At 58.4% G+C, this 14,012-nt stretch overlaps 1 protein-coding gene across 10 annotated transcripts in view; it reads right to left on the bottom strand.

The window, feature by feature from the left end:
• The window catches only part of DYSF (dysferlin), a 61,557-nt gene that overhangs the window by 38,279 nt on the left and 9,266 nt on the right, over window positions 1-14,012 (bottom strand). For all 10 annotated transcript variants that reach the window (XM_025149877.3, XM_025149872.3, XM_025149874.3 and 7 more), the window contains 15 exons: window positions 13,736-13,851; window positions 13,366-13,479; window positions 12,693-12,870; window positions 11,707-11,831; window positions 11,138-11,244; window positions 9,499-9,691; window positions 8,242-8,397; window positions 8,007-8,138; window positions 7,247-7,413; window positions 6,830-6,944; window positions 6,644-6,749; window positions 5,879-6,021; window positions 4,577-4,750; window positions 3,999-4,092; window positions 3,778-3,855 (listed from right to left, as the gene is read on the bottom strand). In XM_025149877.3, coding sequence (XP_025005645.2) covers window positions 3,778-3,855; window positions 3,999-4,092; window positions 4,577-4,750; window positions 5,879-6,021; window positions 6,644-6,749; window positions 6,830-6,944; window positions 7,247-7,413; window positions 8,007-8,138; window positions 8,242-8,397; window positions 9,499-9,691; window positions 11,138-11,244; window positions 11,707-11,831; window positions 12,693-12,870; window positions 13,366-13,479; window positions 13,736-13,851 — 1,998 coding nt within the window. The remainder of the gene's footprint in view (window positions 1-3,777; window positions 3,856-3,998; window positions 4,093-4,576; window positions 4,751-5,878; window positions 6,022-6,643; window positions 6,750-6,829; window positions 6,945-7,246; window positions 7,414-8,006; window positions 8,139-8,241; window positions 8,398-9,498; window positions 9,692-11,137; window positions 11,245-11,706; window positions 11,832-12,692; window positions 12,871-13,365; window positions 13,480-13,735; window positions 13,852-14,012) is intronic.

Raw genomic sequence — 14,012 nt, forward strand, 5'->3', positions numbered from 1 at the left:
CATCCCTAACCTCCACGAGGAACCATCCCCGACCTCCACGAGGAACCATCCCCGACCTCCACGAGGAACCATCCCCGACCTCCACGAGGAACCATCCCTGACCTCCACGAGGAACCATCCTTAACCTCCACGAGGAACCATCCCCGACCTCCACGAGGAACCATCCTTAACCTCCACGAAGAACCATCCCCGACCTCCACGAGGAACCATCCCTGACCTCCACGAGGAACCATCCCTGACCTCCACGAGGAACCATCCTTAACCTCCACGAGGAACCATCCCTGACCTCCACGAGGAACCATCCCTGACCTCCACGAGGAACCATCCTTAACCTCCACGAGGAACCATCCCCGACCTCCACGAGGAACCATCCCTGACCTCCACGAGGAACCATCCCTGACCTCCACGAGGAACCATCCTTAACCTCCACGAGGAACCATCCCCGACCTCCACGAGGAACCATCCCTGACCTCCACGAGGAACCATCCTTAACCTCCACGAGGAACCATCCCCGACCTCCATGAGGAACCATCCCCGACCTCCACGAGGAACCATCCCTGACCTCCACGAGGAACCATCCCTGACCTCCACGAGGAACCATCCTTAACCTCCACGAGGAACCATCCCTGACCTCCACGAGGAACCATCCCTGACCTCCACGAGGAACCATCCTTAACCTCCACGAGGAACCATCCTTAATCTCCACGAGGAACCATCCCCGACCTCCACGAGGAACCATCCTTAACCTCCACGAAGAACCATCCCTGACCTCCACGAGGAACCATCCTTAACCTCCACGAGGAACCATCCCCGACCTCCACGAGGAACCATCCCCGACCTCCACGAGGAACCATCCCCGACCTCCACGAGGAACCATCCTTAACCTCCACGAGGAACCATCCTTAACCTCCACGAGGAACCATCCCCGACCTCCACGAGGAACCATCCCCGACCTCCACGAGGAACCATCCCCGACCTCCACGAGGAACCATCCTTAACCTCCACGAGGAACCATCCCCGACCTCCACGAGGAACCATCCTTAACCTCCATGAGGAACCATCCCTAACCTCCACGAGGAACCATCCTTAATCTCCACGAGGAACCATCCCTGACCTCCACGAGGAACCATCCTTAATCTCCACGAGGAACCATCCCTGACCTCCACGAGGAACCATCCTTAACCTCCACGAGGAACCATCCTTAATCTCCACGAGGAACCATCCCCGACCTCCACGAGGAACCATCCTTAACCTCCACGAAGAACCATCCCTGACCTCCACGAGGAACCATCCTTAACCTCCACGAGGAACCATCCTTAACCTCCACGAGGAACCATCCCCGACCTCCACGAGGAACCATCCTTAACCTCCACGAGGAACCATCCCCGACCTCCACGAGGAACCATCCTTAACCTCCACGAGGAACCATCCCCGACCTCCACGAGGAACCATCCCCGACCTCCACGAGGAACCATCCCCGACCTCCACGAGGAACCATCCTTAACCTCCACGAGGAACCATCCCCGACCTCCACGAGGAACCATCCTTAACCTCCATGAGGAACCATCCCTAACCTCCACGAGGAACCATCCTTAATCTCCACGAGGAACCATCCCTGACCTCCACGAGGAACCATCCTTTACTTCCACGAGGAACCATCCCTGACCTCCACGAGGAACCATCCTTAATCTCCACGAGGAACCATCCTTAATCTCCACGAGGAACCATCCCTGACCTCCACGAGGAACCATCCCTGACCTCCACGAGGAACCATCCCCGACCTCCACGAGGAACCATCCTTAACCTCCACGAGGAACCATCCCCGACCTCCACGAGGAACCATCCCCGACCTCCACGAGGAACCATCCCTGACCTCCACGAGCCTCTCTGAGGCCCTCCAGGAGGGAAGGAGCACCCCTCCCGAACCCACCCCACAACACGTGGGGCTCTGTAAGCTTCCATCCCGCTGACCCAAAATGCTCCCCTTCGGAGCTGCTGTTCGCCAAGCCCACCTCTGCCCATTCCCCTTCTGAAGAGCTGAGGCCACCACCCCGAGGGCACAGCTTGGCAGTTTATCTATGCAGAAACCTCAGAGGCAGCTCAGAACCTGGGCAAAACCCTTCCTTTGTGGGGCACTTCCATCCCTACAAAGCCCCGATGAGGGACTTCGACAGAAACCTTTTAGATACCCCATGAGAATCCCTATGGGTGGAGGAGACCCTCAGACCACCGCTGAGCCCAACCTCAGCCCATCCCCGCCGTGCCCCACTGACCACGGGGCTCCACGCGCCTTCACAGCCCGAGTAATTAACACAGGAAGGCCGGGAGCTATGGGGGATGTTGTGGGGTCATATAGCGGGTGCTGTAGGGATGCAGCGGGGGTGGTATGGGGATGCTACAGGGGATGCTATAGGGGATGACAGAGGGATGCTACAGGGGATGCTATAGGGGATGATAGAGGGATGCTACAGGGGATGCTATAGGGGATGATAGAGGGGATGATAGAGGGATGCTACAGGGGATGCTACAGGGGATGCTACAGGGAGTGATATGGGGACGCTATGGGGATGCCATAGGGGATGATATAGGGATGCTATAGGGGATGTTATACAGATGCCATAGGGGATGCCATGGGGGATAATATAGGGATGCTATGGGGATGCCATACGGGATGCTACAACAATGCCATGGGGGATGATATAGGGATGCTATGGGGATGCCATAGGGGATGATATAAGGGATGGTATAGGGGATGTTATACAGATGCCATAGGGGATGCCATGGGGGATAATATAGGGATGCTATGGGGATGCCATACGGGATGCTACAACAATGCTATGGGGGATGATATAGGGACGCTATGGAGATGCTATAGGGGATGCCATAGGGGATGCTATACGGATTCCATAGGGGATGACATAGGGATGCTACAGGGGATGATGTGATATAGGGATGCTACAGGGGGTGATATAGGGATGCCATAGGGGATCCTATAAGGACGTTGCTGGGATGGTATTGGGGTTGCAGTGGAAGTGCTACAAGGATGCAGCAGGGATGACACGGGGGATATAGGGATACAGTGGGGATGATGTAGGGGATGCTATAGGAATGCCGTAGGGATACTATAGGGATGTTATGGGGTTGGTATGGGAACGCAGTGAGGATGCTATAGGGAACGCTGCAGGGATGCTATAGGGATGACATCAGGATGCAGTGGGGATGGTATAGGGGATGCTGTGGGGATGATATAGGCATGCAGTAGGAATGCTATAGGGAACGCTGCCGGGATCCTACAGGGACGACATAGGGATGCAGCAGGGATAGTACAGGGATGTTGTGGGGATGGTATAGGAATGCTACAGGGATGGTATGGGGGTTCTGTGGGGATGCTATAGGGAATGCTGCAGGAATGCCACGGGGGATGCAGTGGGGATGACGTAGGGATACAGGGAGGATGCTATAGGGGATGCAGCAGGGATGCTTCAGGGATGGCATTGGGGATGCAGTAGGGATGCTATGGGGATGGTATGGGAATGCTACAGGGATGGTATGGGGGTTCTGTGGGGATGCTATAGGGGATGCCATAGGGGATGCCATAGGGATCCCCACTTTGCTGCCTCAAAGTGATGCTGCAAAGCAGGGCTTGGGGTTCACAAAGGCAGCACAGAAGGGCAGCACAGCCCACGGGGATGAGGCTGCGGGGCCACCAAGCACCGTCCCAGCGTGTCCCCCTCCCCACAGCCACACTCCCGTCCCTGCATGACCACGGGGGCTCACCCGAGAAGCTGTCCTTGTCCATGGCAGCCAGGTCCCGTGCCTGGTACATGTAGCAGCGCAGGTGGTAGCGGTTCCCATCTGGAATGGATCGAGAAATGGCTGAGAGGAGCGGCCACGGTGACCCCATCCGCGCCCGATGACGGCACCCGGGGTGGATGCGGGGCGCTGCATGGCCACGGGGTGCCCCCGTTGCGTTTCGTCCTCCCCCCGCAGCGACTCACAGTCGAAGATGCAGGAGATGGTGGGTCTGTTGACGCCGAAACTCAGCGTGGAGACGGATTTGCCATCGTCGCTTTTGTCGTCCGTCATTCCTCCCTGCCAGAGAGAGCAGCGGGGTGGGGGGCTGCGCGCCATGGGGTGACAAAGGGGACATGGGGGTCGTCGCCTCCCGGCACCGTGGGCTGAGCTGAGGTTCCCCCGTCCCTAAACCCTTCCCCTTGGGTGGGAGGGAAGGGAGTGGGAACCCATTGGGTCCACCCCACGCGGAGCACCTCAGGGCGCGGGTTTAGCCCGGACTTCCCAAAGCTGGCGGGGAGCCCTCGGGGATGGAGCGGAGACATCGAACCGCCCCCTGGGGGTGGGGTGACAGCTGGGACCCCCCCAACCCCCCCGGGTGGGGGCAGTGCTGTAATGCAAACGAGTGCCACGGGGCAGCCCAACCCTCACCCCACGGCGGCTCACGGGGGGCGAAGCTCAGCACAGAGTGGGGGAAAGCCCCATAACAGCAGCTCAGTGCTGCCGCGGTCGGTTCTCATCTCGTGTGTTAGCACGAACGGATGGGTGGTGGTCGGGGACCTACCAGGGCCCCCTCCAAGGCGAACACAGCAGCAGCCCCGGTGCGCTCCAAGGGCTCCATCCTACGTCTCCAACGGCGGCGGCGGAAGGCATCGGTGCGACGCGGCCGCAGGTGGAAGCGCCAGCCCAGCAGCGAGGCGTATTCCCAGCCCTCGCCGTCCTGCTCGTCCTGCTTGTGCTGCGGGGCAGAGCCATGGGGGGCTCAGCACCACCGGGGAGGGGGGTCACTGCGGGTGGGGGGGTTCTGCTCGGCTTCTTGGAGCTGCTGTGGGCTCCCAACAGCTCTGAGCCCTCCCGGGGTCGCTGTTTGTGGAGGGTGGAGGGAGTTGGGATGGTTCCGCTTGGAGAAGAGAAGGCAGCGGGGGGACCTCACGGTGGCCTTCCAGTATTTGAAGGGAGTGTATAAATGGGACAGGGAACGGCTGTTTGTGAGGGCAGGTGGTGATAGGACAAGGGGGAATGGTTTTACACTGAGATGGGGGAGGTTTAGGTTGGATATTAGGAGGAAGTTTTTCACCCAGAGGGTGGTGACGCACTGAACAGGTTGCCCAAGGAGGCTGTGGATGCCCCATCCCTGCAGGCATTCAAGGCCAGGCTGGATGTGGCTCTGGGCAGCCTGGGCTGCTGGTTGGCGACCCTGCACATGGCAGGGGGTTGGAACTCAATGAGCACTGTGGGCCTTTGTAACCCAGGCCATCCTATGGTTCTATGATTCATTGGCACAGCTGCCCATGGGGGGAGTGGGGCCACCATCCTTGAGGTGTCCCAGAATGACGGGGATGTGGCCTGGGGGACGTGCTCAGTGGGTTGGCGTTGGTGACCCTACAGGTCTCCAACCTGCATGGCCGTGTGATTCTGCGACCCCCTCACCCAGCTAACAGTCCCAAAGCCCCTCCCCAGACCTCTGTCAGCCCTCACCCCGCGACCCTTTGGGAAATGGGATGGGGTCCCCAAACATTCCCATCCAAAACTTTCTAGAAAGAGAGAAAAAGAGGGAAACCATTCCCGGGATCCCCGCTGCGGTGTGGCGTTCACAGTCCAATGGCACCACCTAGAGGGGAGCCGGGGGCTGGGACAGGGCACAGAGCCCAGGTGGCCAACACAGCTCTGCCCCATGCCTTGTCCCCCACCCCACAACCACCGACAGGCAGAGATGCCACCGCCTCAAGGAGACACTGACCCCCCCCGGTGAAAAGCACAGAGCTGTCCTGCTTCGGGGCCGCAGTGCACGACCCCGAGCACCTCCCACAGCGTGAGGATGCAGCCCCGAGCTGCTCCCAGCCCCGTTCCCCCTCTCTCACCCCACCTTCCTGACAGTCTCCATCTGGGCCAGGTCCCTGCTGCGCAGTCGCACCCAGCGCCGGCGCCGGTTGGTGTGGTACATCTTCTCAGCTGGCACCCAGGCCTTGGGCCGGCGGTCCGGAGGGATGGTGATGCCGTACTCCCAGCCTGGGGGACACGGGGACAGCGGGGTGAGGGTGGGAGAAGAACCCCCAACTCGCCTCCCACCCCTCTTCACATCCATCCACATAAGAAGGGGGCTGAGTGAGTTTTAAGGTCCCTTCCAACCCAAATCCACGTCATCCTATGGTTCTATGACCTTTAAGGACCCTTCCAACCAAAACCAAAACCATTCTATGCTCTTTAAGGACCCTTCCAACCAAAACCAAAGCCATTCTACGGTTCTATGACCTTTAAGGACCCTTCCAATCAAACCCAAAGCCATTCTATGGTTCTATGACCTTTAAGGACCCTTCCAAACCAAACCCAAACTATTCTATAGTTTTACACTCTTTAAGGACCCTTCCAACCAAAACCAAATCCATTTTATGGTTCTATGCTCTTTAAGGACCCTTCCAACCAAAACCAAAGCCATTCTATGGTTCTATGCTCTTTAAGGACCCTTCCAACCCAAACCAAAGCCATTCTATGGTTCTATGCTCTTTAAGGACCCTTCCAACCCAAACCATGCTGCAGTTCAGTGATCTCAGATGCTCTCCAGCCCTCTCTCCCCAGACAGGAGAGTTCAGAGGGTAAGGTGGCACTGATACCTGAATCTGCCCCCTCATACCTTTCTCATCCACGGCTCTGTTGAGGTCAGTGTCCCACTCCACGTCTTCCCATTTCCAGCCCGGAGGACACTCGATCTCATCCTTGGGCAGAACCTTCTCCCCATTCTGTGGGTCACCATGAGGAACAATGACCACCCATCGCCCCCCTCTCCACGCAGCACCCCGGGGACCCACTCAGTCCTTACCACATCGGTGTAGGCATCGGACATGTGGATCCACTGCCCGCCCGGCAGCCGCACCTGGTTCTCAAACACCTCCTCCACGAAGCTCAGGTGCCCCGCGTCTGCCTCGTGCAGCATCCTGCACCCACGAGTGGTGGTGATCAGGGGGGACCCCATCCCACTGCCCCCGAGCACCCGGACCACCCGCACCAAGCCCACCTCCCCTGCTCCCCCACATGGGGCACATGGGGAGCTGCAAATCTAAGGCTGTACGTTGGGTCATCGCCCAACACCAATACAACACGTTGCCCACCAACATCTCTGCACACCAAGGATGCTCCGAGCATCCTCACCCCCCAACCTCCGTCTGGCGTCCCGGTGACCTCATATTTTGGGGTTCCCACCCAAGCCATGTGGCTTTGCAATAAATACATCACTCACGTCTTCTCTGGGCAGATGAACCAATCACCAGCCCAGGTCCAGCCCGTGGAGGGCCGGAAGCTGTCCTTGGGGAGCTTGATCTTGCCGGTGACATCGGAGTATTTGGGGTAAGTCAGGCCGGTGGTGCCCCAGTTCCCCACCAGCGCCAGCTTGGTCTGGTTCTCGTACTGAGATCCCAAAAGAGATTTGGTGTTAGCAGTGGGGTGAGACCGGCTGGACAGATCCTGGGGTACAGGGGGGCTGTGGGCAAGCTGGTCTAGAGAGTGGCAACCCTGCCCGTGGTGGAGGGGTTGGAGCTGGATGGGCTTTAAGGTCCCTTCCAACCCAAACCATCCCATGGTTCTAAGAAATACTTGAGGAACACGGAGGTGTGATGCTCAGGGATGTGGTTTCGTGGCAGATTTGACAGCGCTCGGTCAACTGCTGGCCTTGATGAGCTCAAGAGGGCTTTTCCAACCTGAAGGACTCCGTGGCTCTATGAACTCACAGCCATTCTGAGCACCAATCTCCTGGGAAGAGCCTCTCACACCCAGCAGCCCCCCGCCCTCCTGCGGGTACCCCCAGCTTCCACCCCTAAGAAGAGGGAGGAGGGTGGGAACCCGGATCCCCCTCTCTTCACCTCGCTGGTGGAATCAGCTCTTCACTACGTCAGAAGGGGCCGATGGGAGCCCCACAGCACCCGCACCCTAACCAGGGCCCACCCCACACCCTGCTCCTCCAGGAGGACCCACGGAGCGGAGGGGTCCTGCCAGATGCTCACGGTTTCAGCAAAGACGGAGAGCTTCCCCTCAGCGTATTGGTTGAACTCCTTCTCATTGACAGAGAGCCCAAACCAGAGCTGGACGCGGATCTGGGCTGGGATGCGCGGCCCCATCGCCTCCTCCTGGGGGTACTGCAGAAAGAGCCGCACACAGAACAGGAGAGCGGTCCCGGGGAGCTGCCCCGGGGTGCACGAGGAGCTGAGGTCCGCACGTGCGTACGGAAAGGCCACGCACCTTCAGGAAGATGGTCTGCAGCTTGCCACAGTTCCTACCGCAGCAGTTGGGGCCACTTTGGGAGTAGAGCACCTCGCGGGCCGGCACGCGGGCGTAGGCAACGCGCTTCTCACCCCGCAGCATCCAGATCACCACGTCTGGGAGGCTGTTCTGGGGCTGCGGAGGGGTGGAGGTGTTACACAACGATGGGGGCACCCCACCCCATGGATTCCAGGCCCCACCGCCAGCCCCAGCCTATAGGGCTGAGCGTCCCGGCCCCGCATCCCGCCCAGGTCACGGCAATCTATTCGCAGTGGGAATCAAAGCAACACGAAGTGCCATATGGGAGAGGAATGGACCACGACACCTCTGGGGCTCCCCGAGCTCTAAGTCCATTCAGTTGGAAGGGATCTCAGGAGATCCGTAATCCAACCTCTTCCTTTAAGATCAGCTATGGGATGTGATGTGTAAAAGAAAGCTCAGGAAGTAAAATGAGCAAGTGAATATCGTGTATTCCTGGATACTGCTGCAATCCTGGTTAATGTTACACCTTCCCTACGGTGTGCGGTCATGGATATCTTTGGCACGTGAAGCCCAACTGACTTTCAGGACTCCACCTAATCTGCCATGTAAAATAAATCCAAATCTGTAGTGGTAAAGAACCCAAAAGATGCAGTACCTCATGAGTTACCCGAAACCCATCCTGCTAAATTACATTCCTCAGCCTATTATCAGATCTCCCAACGCTGATTCTGCACGAGAAGCCCCACCGCCAACGGCTTCATTGGCCAACATTACCAGAAGGTAGAAGTCACTGTGGTGAGGTGTTGGATAATCTATGATTGGAGTTTGAATATCGGTGGTGGATGACTTACGGCTGTGGGTTGGATCAGTTGGTCTTTGGAGGACCCTTCCAACTCCAAGGACTCTATGATGATACTCCCAAACATCACTTGATTGCTTCTTGTCACTCCACACATGTAGAGCTTGTTAAGGGGATGTCATTCCATTGGTGCTTTGAATTTAACTATTGTATGTCTCTCAACCCACTGTGTTTTCTCCCTCTTTTAGCACCAAGGCAAAATGAGCGAAGTACTGCCTCTAAAAGACCATCACAGACTCAAACCTTCTGCTTTGACCAACAGCTCTTTGGCGAAGCTTCAGACCAACACCATCAGCCTCCCTACACCGAGCGCCGTGGCCCCATGAAACCTCACTGATGAGTAACACCGGGGTGGTGGCAATCCTCATGTGGGGGTTGGGACATGGCGGCGTTACCTCCTCAGCCATGGCACGCAGCCGGCACAGCCAGTCCTCCGCCTGCTCCAGCACGGCCGGCAGGCTCAGCTCCTCGTGCTTCAGCCTCAGGGCCGCCCGCACCATCTGCTCCAGGTTGGTGCTGCGGAAGCGGTACAGGTTCTGGTCCAGGTGTGTGCTGGCCGCCTTCCCCAGCACGTCGGGCAGCGGAACACTGCGGGCAGAGATGTGGTGTGAGAAGCTCTCCTGAGCCTCACCCTCCTCCCGGAATCCGGAACCACAGGGGGCTGGAAGGGACCTCTGGAGATCCTCCAGTCCGAGCCCCCTAAAGCAGGTTCTGTTGAGCAACCATTGGCCAACTGTTTGTCAACCCCTGGTCAACTGTTAGTCAACTACTGGTCAATCATTGGTCAACTGCTGGCCAACTGTTGGTCAACTACTGGTCAACCATAGTCAACCACGGGTCAACTGTTGGTCAACTACTGGTCAATCATAGTCAACCACGGGTCAACTGTTGGTCAACTACTGGTCAATCATAGTCAACCACGGGTCAACTGTTTGCCAACTACTGGTCAATCATTCGTCAACCGCTGGCCAACTTGTTGATCAACTATTGGTCAACCACTGGTCAACTGTTGGTCAATCATTGGTCAACTGTTGGTTGACCACTGCCCACCAGGTCACCCAGGCCACGCACACACAGTGTCAGTTGATTCAAGCTATTGGATGAAGGAAGGTTTCAGAATTTCCAGCCCAAGCCATTCCACGGTTCTATGACCTTTCAGGCCATTTCCAACCCAAACTCATGCCATCCCATGGCTCTCTGATCTTTAAGGACTTCTCCAAACCAACCATTCCGTGGTTCTCCGATCTTTAAGGACCTTTCCAATCCAAGCCACTCAGCACGAGGGAGCTACCTGAGCCAGGTGCACTTAGTGCTTGGGGCACTTTTGCTGCTATTCCTCTTTCCCCAGCTGCACCCACCGCAGTGCCACTTCCAGCCCTTCTCCTGTCCAGGAAGGAGCACTCTGACATCTCGTTGTGAAAAGGCCTGGAGAACACTTGAGCCTTTCCACCAGGACAGGGAAGCACTGAGGGCAGCAGAGCTGCCCCATCGCTCCAAAATCCAGCCCAAGTTCCTTCTGAACGAGCCCTGTGGTTCCCTGATGTGTGTCTTTGGTAGAACCACAGAGTCTTTAAGGCTGGAGAAGACCTCTAGGATCATCAAGTCCAGCTGTGTGTGTGGCAAAACATGTCTTTATGATGCTCAAAAGCAAAACAGACGGGGGGGGCTGTGAGTACAGACATGTGGCCAGGTGAGCTCTGCACAGCGGGATCGGGGCTCAAAAGGAGAAGGCAGCACCTCCCCAGCATGAAGGCCAGGGGGATACATGGGGACAATGACCCCAGCAGGTCTGGTGACACCATGGACAGCCAAGAGGGACAGATTTGTCCCACAGTGGGACATACATCCATGTCACCCAACCCAACACCTCCATCCCCAGTCCAACCACGGGCACCCAAGAAACCCAGCGCCCTGCACGGACACACGCAAAGCACATGGAGGAAAGAAAAAGAAGCAAGAAGCCGTTCCTTTCCAAGACAAACAAACACTCCTGCAACAAAACGCGGTGAGAAGTGTGAGAGGTGGCAGCAATACCTGCAGTCTGCAATCACGTCGTCCATCAGCTGGGCAGCCAGGGACTCCAGCTCGCCCGGCGCGCCGTTGGCCTTGAGCGCGAGGTGGACCCGCTCCAGGTTGGCTTCCTGAACAACAAAGGGGTATCATCCCACACCCCACCTCCCCGGTGCGGCCCCCCCAGCTCAGAACCTCCCAGCTGGTCCTACTGAGCTCAGCACTGCGGGGTGGGCTCCTCTTGGAGCTCCCAGAGCACGGCAAGAAATCCCACTCATCGCTCCAAAGGGGAAGGAAGCAATGCTTCCCCCGCTGGTTCCCCACTTGGGTGAAGCATCCCACTGTCACCCCACAGGATGAGGGTGGTCGCCCCATTTCCCACCCAGCTGCACGGCACCATGAAAGAGAGGAAGCAGCCCAGTTTTGGGGGCACACAGAGGTGGCATCACCAGCCCCTGCTGTGGCTCCCACACCTCGAACGTAACACCCGGGTCACCGTCAAACACCACACCCAACCCCACTGCAGGTGGGCTCCATCCCCCCAACCCCCATGCACAACACAGAGGGATGCAACGGTGTCACCATGCACTCACCAGCCTGTCTGCTGCGTGCTGGAGGAGGTTCTGAGTGTCGGTTCGGTAGCTGATATCTTCCCAATAGGAGGACAGCACCACCACGGGCTTCACGTTGCCCCAGGGCAGGTAGTAATACTGGCAACCTGGAGGGCACAGCGTTGGGTGAGCTCAGGGTACCAGGTTGGCAGCAGGCACCCCCCTGGTGGGGGCAGGAGCTCAGCGCCTGGCTCTTTCAGAGACCCCGTGTGCAACGAGGTCCAAAAGTGCACACGGACCCATCTGCAGCCGCTCCTGTGGAGTGGTGAGGCCAGGAAACAGCAGCACAACCCCAGTAGGTCAGATGAAGGCATCTGACCCCAGAGCCCCACGGGAGCCAGGGAAAGGCCACCCCAAAGTGCCGGCTCTCCCATGAGAAAAAAGGGGCGTTGTTAGGGCCAAGGGGCTCCACAGGAATGCTTAATTCCTGGCTGCCTCCCTCCTTTCCAGTCACATCTTCCCACACGTGCTGATGCCTTCACACGTTGGCTGAGGTTCCAAAGGTCTCCAGTCAGACTTGAAGACTTTCAGTTGGGTTTTGGGGGGCTCCAGTTGGGTTTTGAAGGCCCCCCGTTGGGTTCTGAAGGCCCCTAGTTGGGCTTTGAAGGCCACCCGTTGGGTTCTGAAGGCCCCTAGTTGGGCTTTGAAGGCCCCCCGTTGGGTTCTGAAGGCCCCCTGTTGGGTTTTGAAGGCCCCCCGTTGGGTTCTGAAGGCCCCCCGTTGGTCTTTGAAGGCCCCCCGTTGGGTTCTGAAGGCCCCACGTTGGGTTTTGAGGATGTCCAATCGAGATGTGAAAATCTCCCGTTGGGGTTTGAAGGCCTCCCGTTGGGTTTTAACGACCCCGGTTTTGTTTTGAAGGCTTCCAGTTGGGTATGAAGACCTCCAGTTGGGGTTCGGAGGCCTTCAAGGATGGAGACCCCCACAGCCACTCCCCGCCAGCGCACAGACAGTCCCGTGGTGCTGCTCACCATCGAACACGGCCCGGCTGTACTGCGTGGTGGAGGCCAAGGGCAAGCAGGTGTTGTCGAACTTGTTGCCGTAGTTGCCGATGCTGACCTCAAACTGGATGGCATCGTCCACGTCCTGCAGCATGGTGGCCGAGTAGAAGGCAGCAAAGAGGGAGTACTTCCTCCGCCGCAGGTACTTCTGCAAGAGGCACAGGAACGGGGAGGAGATGCAATCACCGCTCTGCTACGATGACCCGACATACCACAGCACGGCAAAGCCTCTGAGGTGGAAGAGACGAATGCAGGAAAGAACACTGTGCGTGTCGACAGAATGTGGGGTGAGATGTTTAGGAACAACCTAACAGAGGAGAAGACTGGAGCTGTGCGTGTGGAAAAGGAAGGTTAGTTCTGAAGACACGAGCGCCAGGAGTGCATCTGCAACAGCACTCCAGGTCACGGTGCCAGAGAACGACCCGGGCTGGAAGGGACCCGTGCGGATCATCGCCGAGTGCAACTTGTGGGAGGTGGGGCTGCTGCTCTTGGAAAGCCAATCTGCCGCACATCCACGTCCACCGTGGTCCGCTCGGACGGAGCAAGGCGGACACGCTGGGATGAACGCCCTCCTCCGGGAGACCATCAGCTGCGAGACGTCCCCCCTTCCATCGGCCACGTCAGAGCGCAGCCACCCCATTACCTCCACCCGCAGGATGTCATCCGCACAGATGTCCTCCACCTTCAGCTCCCCGTGCTCCGCCAGCTTGGTCTCCAGCTCCAGCAGCACCCGGCCGCGGTACGCGACGCCCTCGCCCTTGGGGTAGAGCAGGACAGGGTCAGCAGCCACCGCCCCGTCCTCCGCCTCCGCTCTCGTTGGCTTCAGGGCAGAGAGGTCAGAGCAGGAGCGCTATTTCGGTGCCGGGGGGAGCGTAGCCAGCGGGGACAGAGCGCGCAGCGTGGGCTCCTGCTAACAAAGCCAGCCCGGGTTAGCAGCAGCAGCAGCAGCAGGAAGGAAGGAAGGAAGGAAGGTTAATTTATTTTGGGCCATGCTGGGAAGAAGCTGATTTCACCTTTCCTAAATTGAGCGCCTCGTACGGATCCGGGAAGCCGGTGAACTCACGGGGGCTGCCGTACAGGTTGACGTAGCAGGGGCCGAAGGTCGGCAGGAAGCCCAGCCCGTCGTCCACTGGGGGGCACAGGGGAAGGGGACGTCAGGGACCCGCGGGTGGAGCGCTGTGTCCCCGCAAACACCCTTTGCCAGGACAGGGAAGGCGCTGGAAGCTGCGCAGAGCATCCCCGGGCTGGGAGCTGCGTGGGTTCAGGGCTGCCCTGTGCCACGAGGCAGCG

Source organism: Gallus gallus, chromosome 4 (genome assembly GCF_016699485.2).
Source record: "Gallus gallus isolate bGalGal1 chromosome 4, bGalGal1.mat.broiler.GRCg7b, whole genome shotgun sequence".
In the NCBI taxonomy this organism is placed as follows: Eukaryota; Metazoa; Chordata; class Aves; order Galliformes; family Phasianidae; genus Gallus; species Gallus gallus.